General features: G+C 35.0%; 1 protein-coding gene across 1 annotated transcript; it reads right to left on the reverse strand.

The window, feature by feature from the left end:
• Positions 1-3,137: 3,137 nt before the first annotated feature.
• Positions 3,138-12,146, reverse strand: LOC144974069 (uncharacterized; the record flags this gene model as incomplete). The annotated part of the gene is given in 3 exon segments (XM_078916958.1): positions 3,138-3,173; positions 4,350-4,430; positions 11,864-12,146. Coding segments are annotated over 2 exon segments (106 nt in total), but the record flags the coding sequence as incomplete, so codon positions are not given.
• Positions 12,147-12,386: the final 240 nt, after the last annotated feature.

Genomic DNA, 12,386 nt, shown 5'->3' on the forward strand with positions numbered 1-12,386 from the left:
TGGTGGTTGTAATAGTTGGGGTAGTGATGGTTGTAGTAGTTGTGCTAGTGATGATGATGTGGTGCTAGTGATGATGATGTGGTGGTAGAATCGCAACGACAATTAGATGGTAGAGATATCAACATTGACAATTCATTTTTTTAATTTTTAGATCAGTACTAAATCTGGTAGTTCCCCGAGTTGATTATTTGTTTAGATAGTGTGATATACCTTAGCATATCTGTTAATGGAAAGTGTTGCGAGGAAATATAATATTTTTATATATATAAATATATCAGGTAAATTATTGATTACCAAATCAGACTTTTGATTGTTTCATTTTTCAGCTGTGCTCGTGGTTCGTTGAGCCTCCATTGACAGGAGCAGTGTCCGCAAGTTGACAGAATAAACTGTTTTCGTCATTTTTATGAATGTTTGAAGACCCATTATATTTTAAGTTTCTTATGTTAATTGTTGATTTCCACTTCATTTATTTCTATTTTTGTAACATTAGTCCAATATACTGATTTTTCCATAATTCTTATGTTTTTTATGAATTTTTGAAAATTTGTAGACGGTGAATTATTTTTCAATAGTGTGACTTTGGAGACATATATATGAAAATTATATAGTTGCCCTTATAGATCTTGATTTATACTTTGATTTGATGAAACTTGGATGTTTGTATCTTTATTCATTAATTTTATGCGAAATTTTGAAATTGACCATTTTTCACATTTTTTGTCTCCCTTGGCGATTTAAGGGACATATGCATTTTTTTCGTTTTCGTGGCCCTTAAAATGTAATTAAATAAAGAGCTAGAGCTCTAAAAAAATTGGAGTTGTTTAATTTCTATGAGACTCTAAGCAGATGAAATTTTGTCATTGTGAGCCCGATACTTTTTTTTATACGAAGCCCTGAAGTTGGGTGCTGAAGCAGGGTGTCGCGACAACGAAATTGTCAAATTTTCAAATGACCATATCTTCCTTAAAAATTGAGATACAGGTATGATATTGGTATCAAAATGCTCAGAATTGCAAAATCTTTTGATCAAATTGAGCATTGTTGGGTTTGAAAAATCAGTTTTCTGTACCTACTAGTAGTGGTAGAGATGATGATGTGGTGGCGGTGGTTGTAATAGTTGGGGTAGTGATGGTTGTGGTAGTTGTACTAGTGATAATGATGTAGTGGTAGTGATGATGTAGTGGTGGTGGTTGTAGTAGAAGTGGCAGTGATGATGTAGTGGTGGTGGTTGTAGTAGTAGTGGCAGTGATGATGTAGTGGTGGTGGTTGTAGTAGTTGGGGTAGTGATGGTTGTAGTAGTTGTGCTAGTGATAATGATGTAGTGGTAGTGATGATGTAGTGGTGGTGGTTGTAGTAGTAGTGGCAGTGATGATGTAGTGGTGGTGGTTGTAGTAGTAGTGGCAGTGATGATGTAGTGGTGGTGGTTGTAGTAGTAGTGGCAGTGAAGATGTAGTGGTGGTGGTTGTAGTAGTAGTGGCAGTGATGATGTGGTGATTGGGGGGGAGAGAGGGGGGGGGGTATTCTTGGGACAAATTGACCTCACCAGAATTTGACGGAAGTTGCCTATAACTGGGGTGAAACCGGAGATTTAGCATCACTAGATGTAGTTTAAAATATCTCGGTCATTGACCCTAGTATTAGAGTAGAGGCACCATATAATATCTCGGTCATTGACCTCCCTAAAATATTATATTATCTGACATCAACTAAAAACACTTTGAAGGGACTAATCAAAAACACAAAATGTGTATTCTTTGACCATAGAGGATGATATCACAATCATAAACTCCTAATACTAATAACTATCAACAACCGGGCTGCAATGCTGAACAGAACATGAAGCGGTGATGTGGGACATTACGTCCCAAATGTGGAAATGTTCCACATGATGCAGGACACTTGACAGCCCTGCTTTGATGTATCCTACAGGCGAAAGTAAAAAAAAAAACATGTCTAAAACACACACTACACACAAAGAACTTTTACCCATGATTTGCCTTGGTTGCCAAGTGAAAACTGATGTCATGTGTGTACATTGCTAGGAAACGCATTATGTTGAATGGACATTAAAAAAAAAAAATGTCTAAAACACACACTACACGCAAAGAACTTTTACCCATGATTTGCCTTGGTTGCCAAGTGAAAACTGATGTCATGTGTGTACATTGCTAGGAAACGCATTATGTTGAATGGACATTAAAAAAAAAAAATGTCTAAAACACACACTACACACAAAGAACTTTTACCCATGATTTGCCTTGGTTGCCAAGTGAAAACTGATGTCATGTGTGTACATTGCTAGGAAACGCATTATGTTGAATGGACATTAAAAAAAAAAAATGTCTAAAACACACACTACACGCAAAGAACTTTTACCCATGATTTGCCTTGGTTGCCAAGTGAAAACTGATGTCATGTGTGTACATTGCTAGGAAACGCATTATGTTGAATGGACATTAAAAAAAAAACATGTCTAAAACACACACTACACGCAAAGAACTTTTACCCATGATTTGCCTTGGTTGCCAAGTGAAAACTGATGTCATGTGTGTACATTGCTAGGAAACGCATTATGTTGAATGGACATTAAAAAAAAAAATGTCTAAAACACACACTACACGCAGAGAACTTTTACCCATTATTTACCTTGGTTGCCAAGTGAAAACTGATGTCATGTGTGTACATTGCTAGGAAACGCATTATGTTGAATGGACATTAAAAAAAAAAATGTCTAAAACACACACTACACGCAGAGAACTTTTACCCATGATTTACCTTGGTTGCCAAGTGAAAACTGATGTCATGTGTGTACATTGCTAGGAAATGCATTATGTTGAATGGACATATTTTAAACCTAGTCCACAGTACTTGTTTCAGAACTTTACCATTTGCTTTTACACAAGGTGGTATATCTTTCTTTATAGAATCACCAGGGTTTCCATTCCGTTTCCTTCTCATTTAGGCTGAGAGCATTTTTCTCACTTGCAGTCACAATGTTATCTACGAAATAACGAATTATATACTATTGAGAAAACATGATTGCTTGATATTCTTACCTAAATTGATACCAAAAAGAGCAGCAAGCTGTTCCTCCGATTCCAGTGTGCCATTCATCAACATCTCTATAATTTGACTCACAGTCGATTCTGTAGCCAGGTTTGCAAAGCCAGCTGGAATAAATACATTAAGAAATCATTAGTATGATTATTATTATTAATATACTCATCATTATTATTAATAGCTACATCTTGATTCCATATTGATTTGAGAAAAATATCTAAAAAATACAATTTAAAAAGGTAAAGAAAATGCGTTTCAGACTGACCGAGTTCGGCACGTTAATATTGTATCACGCGTGAAAAAAGCTTTCCCACCTACGCAATTCCACTGTCCCTCTGACCCCAACTTGGTCAAACGCACAAAGCTTGTTAACTGACATCAAAGGATTACCTGACACGAAGGGCTAATTGACTCAGAACTAGCTGTCTGCATCAAAAGGTGTGAAATGTGATCGCAGTCCACCCAATGCCGGTGTTTGTTTACATTGACTGACGACTCAATTGCAATTGTGCATTGTTTTCCTCTACTGGGGCATGAACAATAAGAAAGGATTAGAGAGAGGACTCGCGTCTCATCTTTTGATTGATCTATACAGTCCATGTCCACATTGCTACACTCAAAAAGCAACTGAACAGGCATCAACTTAAGGCAAGTTTTTCTTCCAATCAGAAAGCTGGCTCTCGAGCTGTAAAGGTCGACAAAATATCGTGCTTGAAAAAGAACATGACGAAAAACACTATGCTGCTCTCTCCTTTGCCAGTCAATGAAGTGATGAAGTTTTGAAACAACTTCTTCAACAGTATGACTCTAATGACACTTACAATGCAGACGGGACGAGGCTTTACTACAATCAACGCTACTCGTTTACCATTCCTACAAACAATGTCACACTTTGTTGTCGATGAAACACAAATAAAAAGAGAAATTTTAAAAGAAAAAAGCCCCCCCCCCCCAAAAAAGAAAAAAAAAATAAAAAGAAACAAACCCCCCCCCCCCCCCCCCCCCTAAATGCCCCTTCTAATCAGTTTAATATCTTGAATATGACGATCCCAAGCCCGTAGAAACCTCAGAGGGGAAGGTCCTACATGACTGGTACATGAAAGCTGGTGCTTAGATGCTAGTTTTAGCTTCTCCGCTTAATCGACACATTAACCCAAACTCCAGAGGGTGTGCGATTAAGAGGAGTCGACTGTACTACTACGACTACTACTAATAATAATTTTTAAAAAATAATAATAACAATAAATTCCGCTAATCTACAAGTTATTTTTAAACAACTGACTCACTTCTTTGAAGAAGGTCCCATACTTGAGTCTTCAAATTACATTGCTGCTGGCTCTCATTGCCTTTATTCATATCAGGTGTATCTGTTGGGAATTATCAAATACAAAATATTTTAACATCCAGTTTAAAAAATTCACAAATTCTATGAATAACTAAAGAGGCAAATAAATAACAAAACAGATGAATAAATAAAGAAAGTAAACAAACAAACAAAAAGACATAAATAAATAAGACATTTCCACTTTTCACCATAATCAACACATTTGTGCCCCTCCAGCTCAAAACAGTATTAAGTCAGGTTTTTAAATTTTGTGTTTATTGTATCTCTAAGTAAAGATTATTTCATGCCTAAAAGTTTTATACCAAATTTTTCTGATCACTCATTGCCGAGATACTAACGTTTAAAGTTAGCATACCTGCCTACTTGATAATTTCAAATTCAGTAAGAAATACAAAATTCATTAGTAATTAATAGTCAAATTTCAGCAATACTAAAGCAAACAAAAATAATGATAGATACACCCTTTTATATATATATGTAAAATAAACTTATCATGTTATATAGGTCTACTACTTATGCAGGTCAAGCCTCAATCAAAGTCCATTTTCCACAGCATGGCAAAATATTCATAAGAAATCAAGTCCAGTGAATAAGTAAAATCTACATCTGCTATAAATTCTACACATTATATATAAATAATGAAAAAAAAATTATTATTTTTTAATTTAATGTTGCGACCATTTGTATCAGCAATATTTCTGAAGTCCGTAATTGTCCTTACAATTCCGTAACAATTACGGACGGTCCGTAATAATAGGCAGGTATGAGTTAGAAGAGTGTAAAAACAGAGTTATGAGAAAATCGACTATGAAGTTGAGGCAAATGTTTCAAGCACAGTCGATTCAGTGTGCAAAGATTATTCCCCGGATATGGGGCATTTGAAATTTGACTTAGACTAAATAAAATTTGCCATGAGCTTAATATATACATTAAATAATGTCCCTATAATTTTTTTAAAATAATCAAATCATCATTTTGGTAGATTTTTATTTATCATTTTGTTAGATGATGCCTGTATTATGATTGTATTAGGTACAAAAAAACAAAACAAACAAACGCTGCACTTCAATTGAATTCTTTCTTTCTTGAAGGGTCTCTAAGAATCAATGATGAAATAAAATTTATTAAAGTGACATTTCTGCATATCTAATTTCTACTATGTAATCATGTTTTGCAAAATAACAAAAGTATAAAAACAGTTGATAATTCCAAGGTACAGTTTTGAAACTATGTGACGCTGGTTGGTCAGGGACAGACATGTTGAGATAGAGGAGAGAGAAAGAATGAGAGAGTAGAAACACACAGTACATAACAGAGGCTCACATGAAACTGAAACCAACTGGTCCCCTTCCAAAACGAAGAAAGACACAAAACCACATTAAAAGACAAATGTTGGTGGGTGAGTAGACAAGATCGCAGGAAGGGGAGGCCTTCCGGAAGCTCCTCGGTCTAGCATTAGCATCTCTTTCAATTTGTATTTTCACCGTGGATCTTTTGTGATGCGTTTATTTATTCAATTTGTCAATATATAGTAGCATTTTGAAAACTCTAGAACAAACCTTGATAGATTAGTGAAAGTCTAAAATTTCCTAATATGACCATTGTTTTGGTTCCTGGCAACCATTTTGTTTTGTGGCCTCTGGATATCTTGAGAATGCTTTAGATGACCTCCGGACGGCTTTCCTAGTAGGGAGTTTAATAGAAATTCTAAATGTACCTCACACACTTGAAACCAATGTCATATGAAAGAGCTGGCAACACAGATTACAAAACAGTTTGAATTTTGTTTCTATCTTGATTAGAAATGTAGTTACGGCAGTTCAAAGTCTGAAATTTCAGACCGATTTTTACCCCAAAATTGCCATTGCAGGGTTGTGACCGAAATCGCGTGATGCTAATAAAAATTGGTTAAATAATAAAACAGTCAATATGGAGTTCTTATCATATATTGTATACCAAAATGTTCGTCTTATCGAGGACAATGCATTTACATTAATAAAGAGGAAGATAAACATCTCAAATTAATATGTTATTACATAATATGACGCAAATGTTACATAATCAAAAACTTGGCTAGACGTAAGAAACAATTTGCTCTATCACTTTTGGATTTATCCCCAATATCTCACTGAAACAATTGCAAATAATTCCCCTCTTCTAATTAATACATAGAGAATAAAAAAGGGTTTGAGAGTATTTAAATGAAAAGATATAAACATGTTGTGTAATGACATAATGAGTTTATTTTTACCTATGGCAATTTAATTGCATATAAAATAAAATGGTAGATTGAAAAAGTTCAAATAAATTGAAACATTCCCTATTATGCCTAATTAGAAGGAAAGTTCTGGCTTTTAATACTTTAAAAAATTCTGCTGAACCACTTTGAGTTTATTGCTATTACATCATTTGAACTGACAATTAATATAATTTTATCCTCCCCACCCCCTCCCCCCTTCTCTCTCAATGTATGGGGGTGTCAAAACTAATAGAACTTCTTACCACAATAATTATTAAGGCTAAGGCCTTTAGAATCTGGATACAAATGATAAACATATCTAAACATATGGGAAAGAAACTTGATGACTTGATGGCAAAGTAAAATAAAATTAAATTAAAGCAATTGGTGTTTTTAAAATATCGATATTATTAATATCGGATTTCACAAAGAGAATAAATATGCGAACTTTTAAAACAAAAACTATAAAATGCCTATAAATAAAGTTGGAAAGTATGTATTCAAAATAAAAACATAGCAAATAATAGTACTGAAAATATTATGGACTAAATTTAACATAATACATAACTAAATTTAAAATATCGATATCGTCCGGCAGCCATGATGAGAAGATAATGTAAACAAGGCATTTCGGCGCAGAGTTAAAAGGTGTCTGTGCATCGATATAGAGCCCTGAAATTTGGCATGAATAAAGTTTAGATGTTATTCTAAAAACAAGCGTTTAAATTTTAAAAACACACGCGGTAAATAAAAAAATAAATGCATTTGAAAATTGCCAAATTTTAACTTCATTAACTTCTTGAATTATTAATGGAGTTTTCCTTAATTGGCACCATTTAAAAGGAAATTGAAAGACGAAAATAATGATACCAAAATATCTGCGATATTCCTCTTTGCATCTTTAATTGAACCCCCCAAAACGCGAACGGCAATTTCCAGTCACAACTTTCCTATGGGCGAGTTGGGTCAAAATTTGACTGCTACTGCTGCTGCTCACTAAACTGCCTATTCCTAGGCATCCGGACAGCTCCAGATGGCAATGAGTAGGACCTATTGAAAGAAATACCAGCATGAGGAGCTTTCGGAAGGCCTTCAATCAGTCCTACTAATTGCCGTCTGTATGCCTGGGGAAGCCATCCGGAGGTCATCTGAAGCATTCTTGTCATCCAGAGGCCCTCAGAGCTTTATAAAACTTTCCAGAAGCCGTCCAAAGGGGAGGCCTTCCGAAAGATCCTCGTACTGGCATTTCTTTCAATCAGTCCTACTAATTGCTGTCTGGATGCATAGGAAAGCCGTCCAAAGGTCATCTCAAGCATACTCAAGTCATCTAGAGGCCCTCGGAGCTGTACGAAGCTTTTCAGAAGGGGAGGCCTTCCAAAGGCTCCCTGTGCTGGCATTTCTTCTGGCTTTAGATGACGGCTTCCCTAGGCAAGCGAAAACTGACGGGGAGCTTTCGGAAGGCCTCAAGGGAGACATCCCCAGTATTCTTTCAATTTGTATTTTCACTGTTGATCTTTTGTCAGGCATTCATTTATTCAATTTGTCATTAGAAGCATTTTAAAAACTCTTGAACAAACGAAAGTTTAAAATTTCCTAATCTGACCATTGCTTTATTTCTCGGCCGCCATTTTGATTTGTTAAGTATTGAAAGGTAGTGCAAAGGTCCGAGGATTTTTTTTCTATTATAGTTAGCTCGAGATCGGAGGATTTTTTTTTCTCTTACTAGATATTACTTAATTATTAGAATTAGGGTTTAAGTTTAAGTTAAGGTTCGGTTAATCATAAGTCATAATAGGCACTTTGATAACTCCACTCCAGTGGCCGCCGATAGGCTCACTGTAAGGTGAAACTCATTTTTTGGAACATTATTTTTGACCCTTTACTGTGTTGGTCACCATGGCGTTATTTGTGTTGTTTTAGACCAATATCTATTTAAAAACTATCTTTTGGTAGAATTTTGGTGGATCATGGCACTAGCAATTCATTTCTTGATATGAGTTTGAGTAAGGATGTCAACCAAATTTCTTTTCGAGTAGGCATGTATGCTACAGCGATTTATGATCAGGAATGAAAGTGGAATATAGTAACCAGACCTGCCACTTCACGAAAAAGGAAATCAGTATGACATTGTAAAAAAATCAGTATCTGGGGAAAAAAATCAGTATGAGACGTAAAATTATCCAATTATTCCCCCCCCCCCCTCCCTTATTTTTCCCCAACACCCAAAATGGCACGCACAACGCCAATCTGGCAATCAGACTACTAACTTATTTAAAGATGGTGGCACTTGGTAACAAGTCAGAAGCCAGGGACCGCGGTGGTTTACCAGTACAGCTCGCTGTCGCTTCACAAAGGAAATGAAAACTAAATAACGCGCCGTGTGTGTTTTCTATCTGTGTGAGGGCATCACAAAGAGGCTCGCTACGTCATGTATCTATTGAGGTATCGCGGGACGGGTCAAAGTTCACGAGACTTGGAAAATTTTAACGTGCAACGTAAAGCACAAAGTAAACGTAAAAGAGAGGGGTGGAGGGCTGCGGGCCCTTGGTCACTTGGTGAAATCGGTACGATCGGCATGCAGATCGGGAAATCGGTACGATCGGCAAGTAAATCGGGAAATCGGTAAATACGAAAAAAAGGTCTTGCAAATCGGTATGATACCGATTAATCGGTATGAACGGCAGGTCTGAGTAACTGTAGTTGACCTCTCTGAGGAAAATTCTGATGTTCTAATCAAATTAATGCATCTTGACAGTCACAACATCTATATTGGCCACAAAATGAAAGAAATGCTTTCAGATTGTCTGTTGCACATTTTTCACAACGACAAAGCATACATTCTGGATTTTAAATATTACACACTGTTTCATTTAGTTATTCAGATTAGTGAATTTATCCCTAGGTACAGCTATATATGATTAATTTTGAATTTTGATGTATTTCCCAAACACAAACTGAATGCGTTCCTTATGGTCCCAAAGTAATGCACCATCGGGTCACAGAATTTTGATAAACCAACATCATGTTGAGGGTAGGTACTTTTTAAAAACTTCAGCATGCAGTTCATTCAAATTAACAAGTATCACACGCTTTTGCACTTTAGTTTTTTCTCCATCAATTGTGACTGAAACACAGTCGTTCTTTCCAGGACACAGCCGCAAATATTCATTGTTGTTATAAAAATTAGATTACCTTTCCTTTAATCCCATCTGATATACTTTTACCTCTTTTAGAATCGGGTTCGGCAAAAAGTCCTTTCTCCTTCTTTAACTTTCTCACTTTTTCTACAAGCTATTTTTAATGGTAGAACATTCCAGAACACAAAGTGATAAATCTAAAGGAGCTGGATAATTTTTTTTTCCATTCATGCCACCCTAATATTTCTGAATGAGTGTGTAGTCTACAATTATTGAACTGTTAATGCATTATTTCGCACTTTTTTCAAAAATAAATAAGCTGAAAGCATTGAATTTATTAGCTTTTAAGAGTTTGTTAGAAGCCAAACATTTTAAGCTATGTTTGTTACCTGTGCAGCGTAATATAAGTTGATTTTGGGGGTTTAAATAATTTATTGAGTTATGCCCCTTTGTAACTTAAAGTTGAGATACTTAGGTTCTTTGCAGGTGATTTTTACCATGAAGCACCTCAAAATACAAGGAAAGCTTCCATTCCATGTGCTTATAGAAATAGTGTATCTATCTGTACAATATATCAAATTTTGAAAAAATCCCAGCCGACATCTTTGACCGTTTTGAGCCTTGAATTTGACAAAAATTTGCGATTTTGGAGCACGTCGCATTACGCTATGCGTTTTTGTTCGAAAAATTATAGTACCAGACCATTATTTTTGCTATATTATGTTGGTCCATATGTTATTTATTGAGATACAAATCATCAATGACCAAAAATGAAAGATTAAAGTCATCAAAAAAATATTGAAAAAATTCATTTTTTTGCCGAACAGCATGGGGAGCCCTATTCAAAGGCAGATAACTCCAAAAGTTGATAAATATTTTCATTTTCCTTTAAATAACTGTAATCTATGCTAAAAGTTGTACAGGATTACCAAATCTGAGAGAGTTAACTTGATTGATAATTGATAAAAAAAGTTATAGCCTCTCAAAAGTGGACCCACAAGCAAATTTGATTTTGACACGTTTTGAGACAAAATTTCAAAACATTGTAAAAATTTCAAATATCCATATTCTGAACTGAAAATTTGGTTTTCTTTATGTCTCACAAGTATCTTCAATTGAGCCAAGTTTGAGGAAAATCAAAAGGGGTGTGGTTCCCACCCTTGGTCCACTTGACGTGGAATGGCCCTATATCTATGTACAAAAAATTAACAATTATTAATTTTTATTTTTGAAAAAATATCAAACTACCAACTTAACCCTCTCCTTATCCAGCCATTTTCAGGATTTTCCCCAAAACTTCATACCCAACTAACACAAAAATGATTTTTTATCACTCAAACACAATAGCAGTAAGTTCTTGCGATACATAATTTCTTTAGCAAAACATGCTCTACAACACACACTGTTCATTTTCTTTAAATTTTATGATGTACAAAAGAAATCTGAATAAGAATACAGTTGGTTGTATCGTAACAAATGTGACGATTTTCCTATAGTTGGTAAGGAAAATTTTCAATCCATGAAATAATTTGAAATGTACATTATATTTTAAGCATCAAATGACACAAGAATTTCCATAGATTTGTGTGAATTTGAAGTTTAAATATGGTAAAAATGATAGAGCGAATGCGAAATTTTATTTTAGGGGAATAATCCTCAATATCTCAAAAATGAGAACAATGGAGTTTTGGAAAACCACTCTTCAAATAATTCTAACTTTGTTTCACTTCTGATTAAAAATAATTTCTTTGAAAAAAATATGACCCGTTGTGATTGTCTCAATTTGCGTGTGGAGGGGCCAAGTGCACATATTTACAGGTCTGATGACCAGACCTAATAATGGGATTGTTTTAACATTGTTGTAATGGAGAATATTTTGAGTTGTTGATAATAATAATAATAATAATAATAATAATGATAATAATAATAATAATAATAATAAAATAATGGTCTAATAATAATAATGCTTTGGCCACTAGGCTCGTAAATAAATCAAGAATAAAAAATAATGACGAAAAAAGTAAATTAGTAAAGTGAAGGGAAAAAATACAAAAACAAATAAAAATAAACGAGTTTCACCTGTGCCTCGGTGGACTCTAGGAAGGCCTTCCGTAAGCTCCTCGCTCTTTCTTTTCTAAGGGTTAACAACGGAAATTCTCTCCAGTCCAGTAGTGAACTGTGACGTGGCCCGATCGTTGAAGCATCCTGTGCTGGGTATGCGAGACGTATAATTTATTTTATACATTTTTCTTGTAAATGTCGACCGAAATGTCAATAATTTGTTTTAAATTTTAAATACCAGAAAGGGGATTTTACATTTTGCAATGAATTTCAAAAGTTCCTTCACCCGACGAGTTCATGTTCGCCGCCATTACATAATTCAACTGATTGAGGTGCATGACAGTTCAATCGCTTTCTACACAATATCGCACATCTCTACACTCCAAGCACGGTTTTGTGTATGTTGGGTCCTCTGCTTTTCGTAATTTTCATCAATGATCTACCAGATACCGCAGACTCTTATGTATATATGTTTGCAGATGATACAAAAATATTCAACATCATACAAAAAGCGGATCATATTCACACATTGCAAGAGGAT

This window comes from Berghia stephanieae, chromosome 5 (assembly GCF_034508935.2).
Source record: "Berghia stephanieae isolate SIO BIC M18660-M18661 chromosome 5, UCSD_Bste_1.3, whole genome shotgun sequence".
Taxonomy (NCBI): Eukaryota; Metazoa; Mollusca; class Gastropoda; order Nudibranchia; family Aeolidiidae; genus Berghia; species Berghia stephanieae.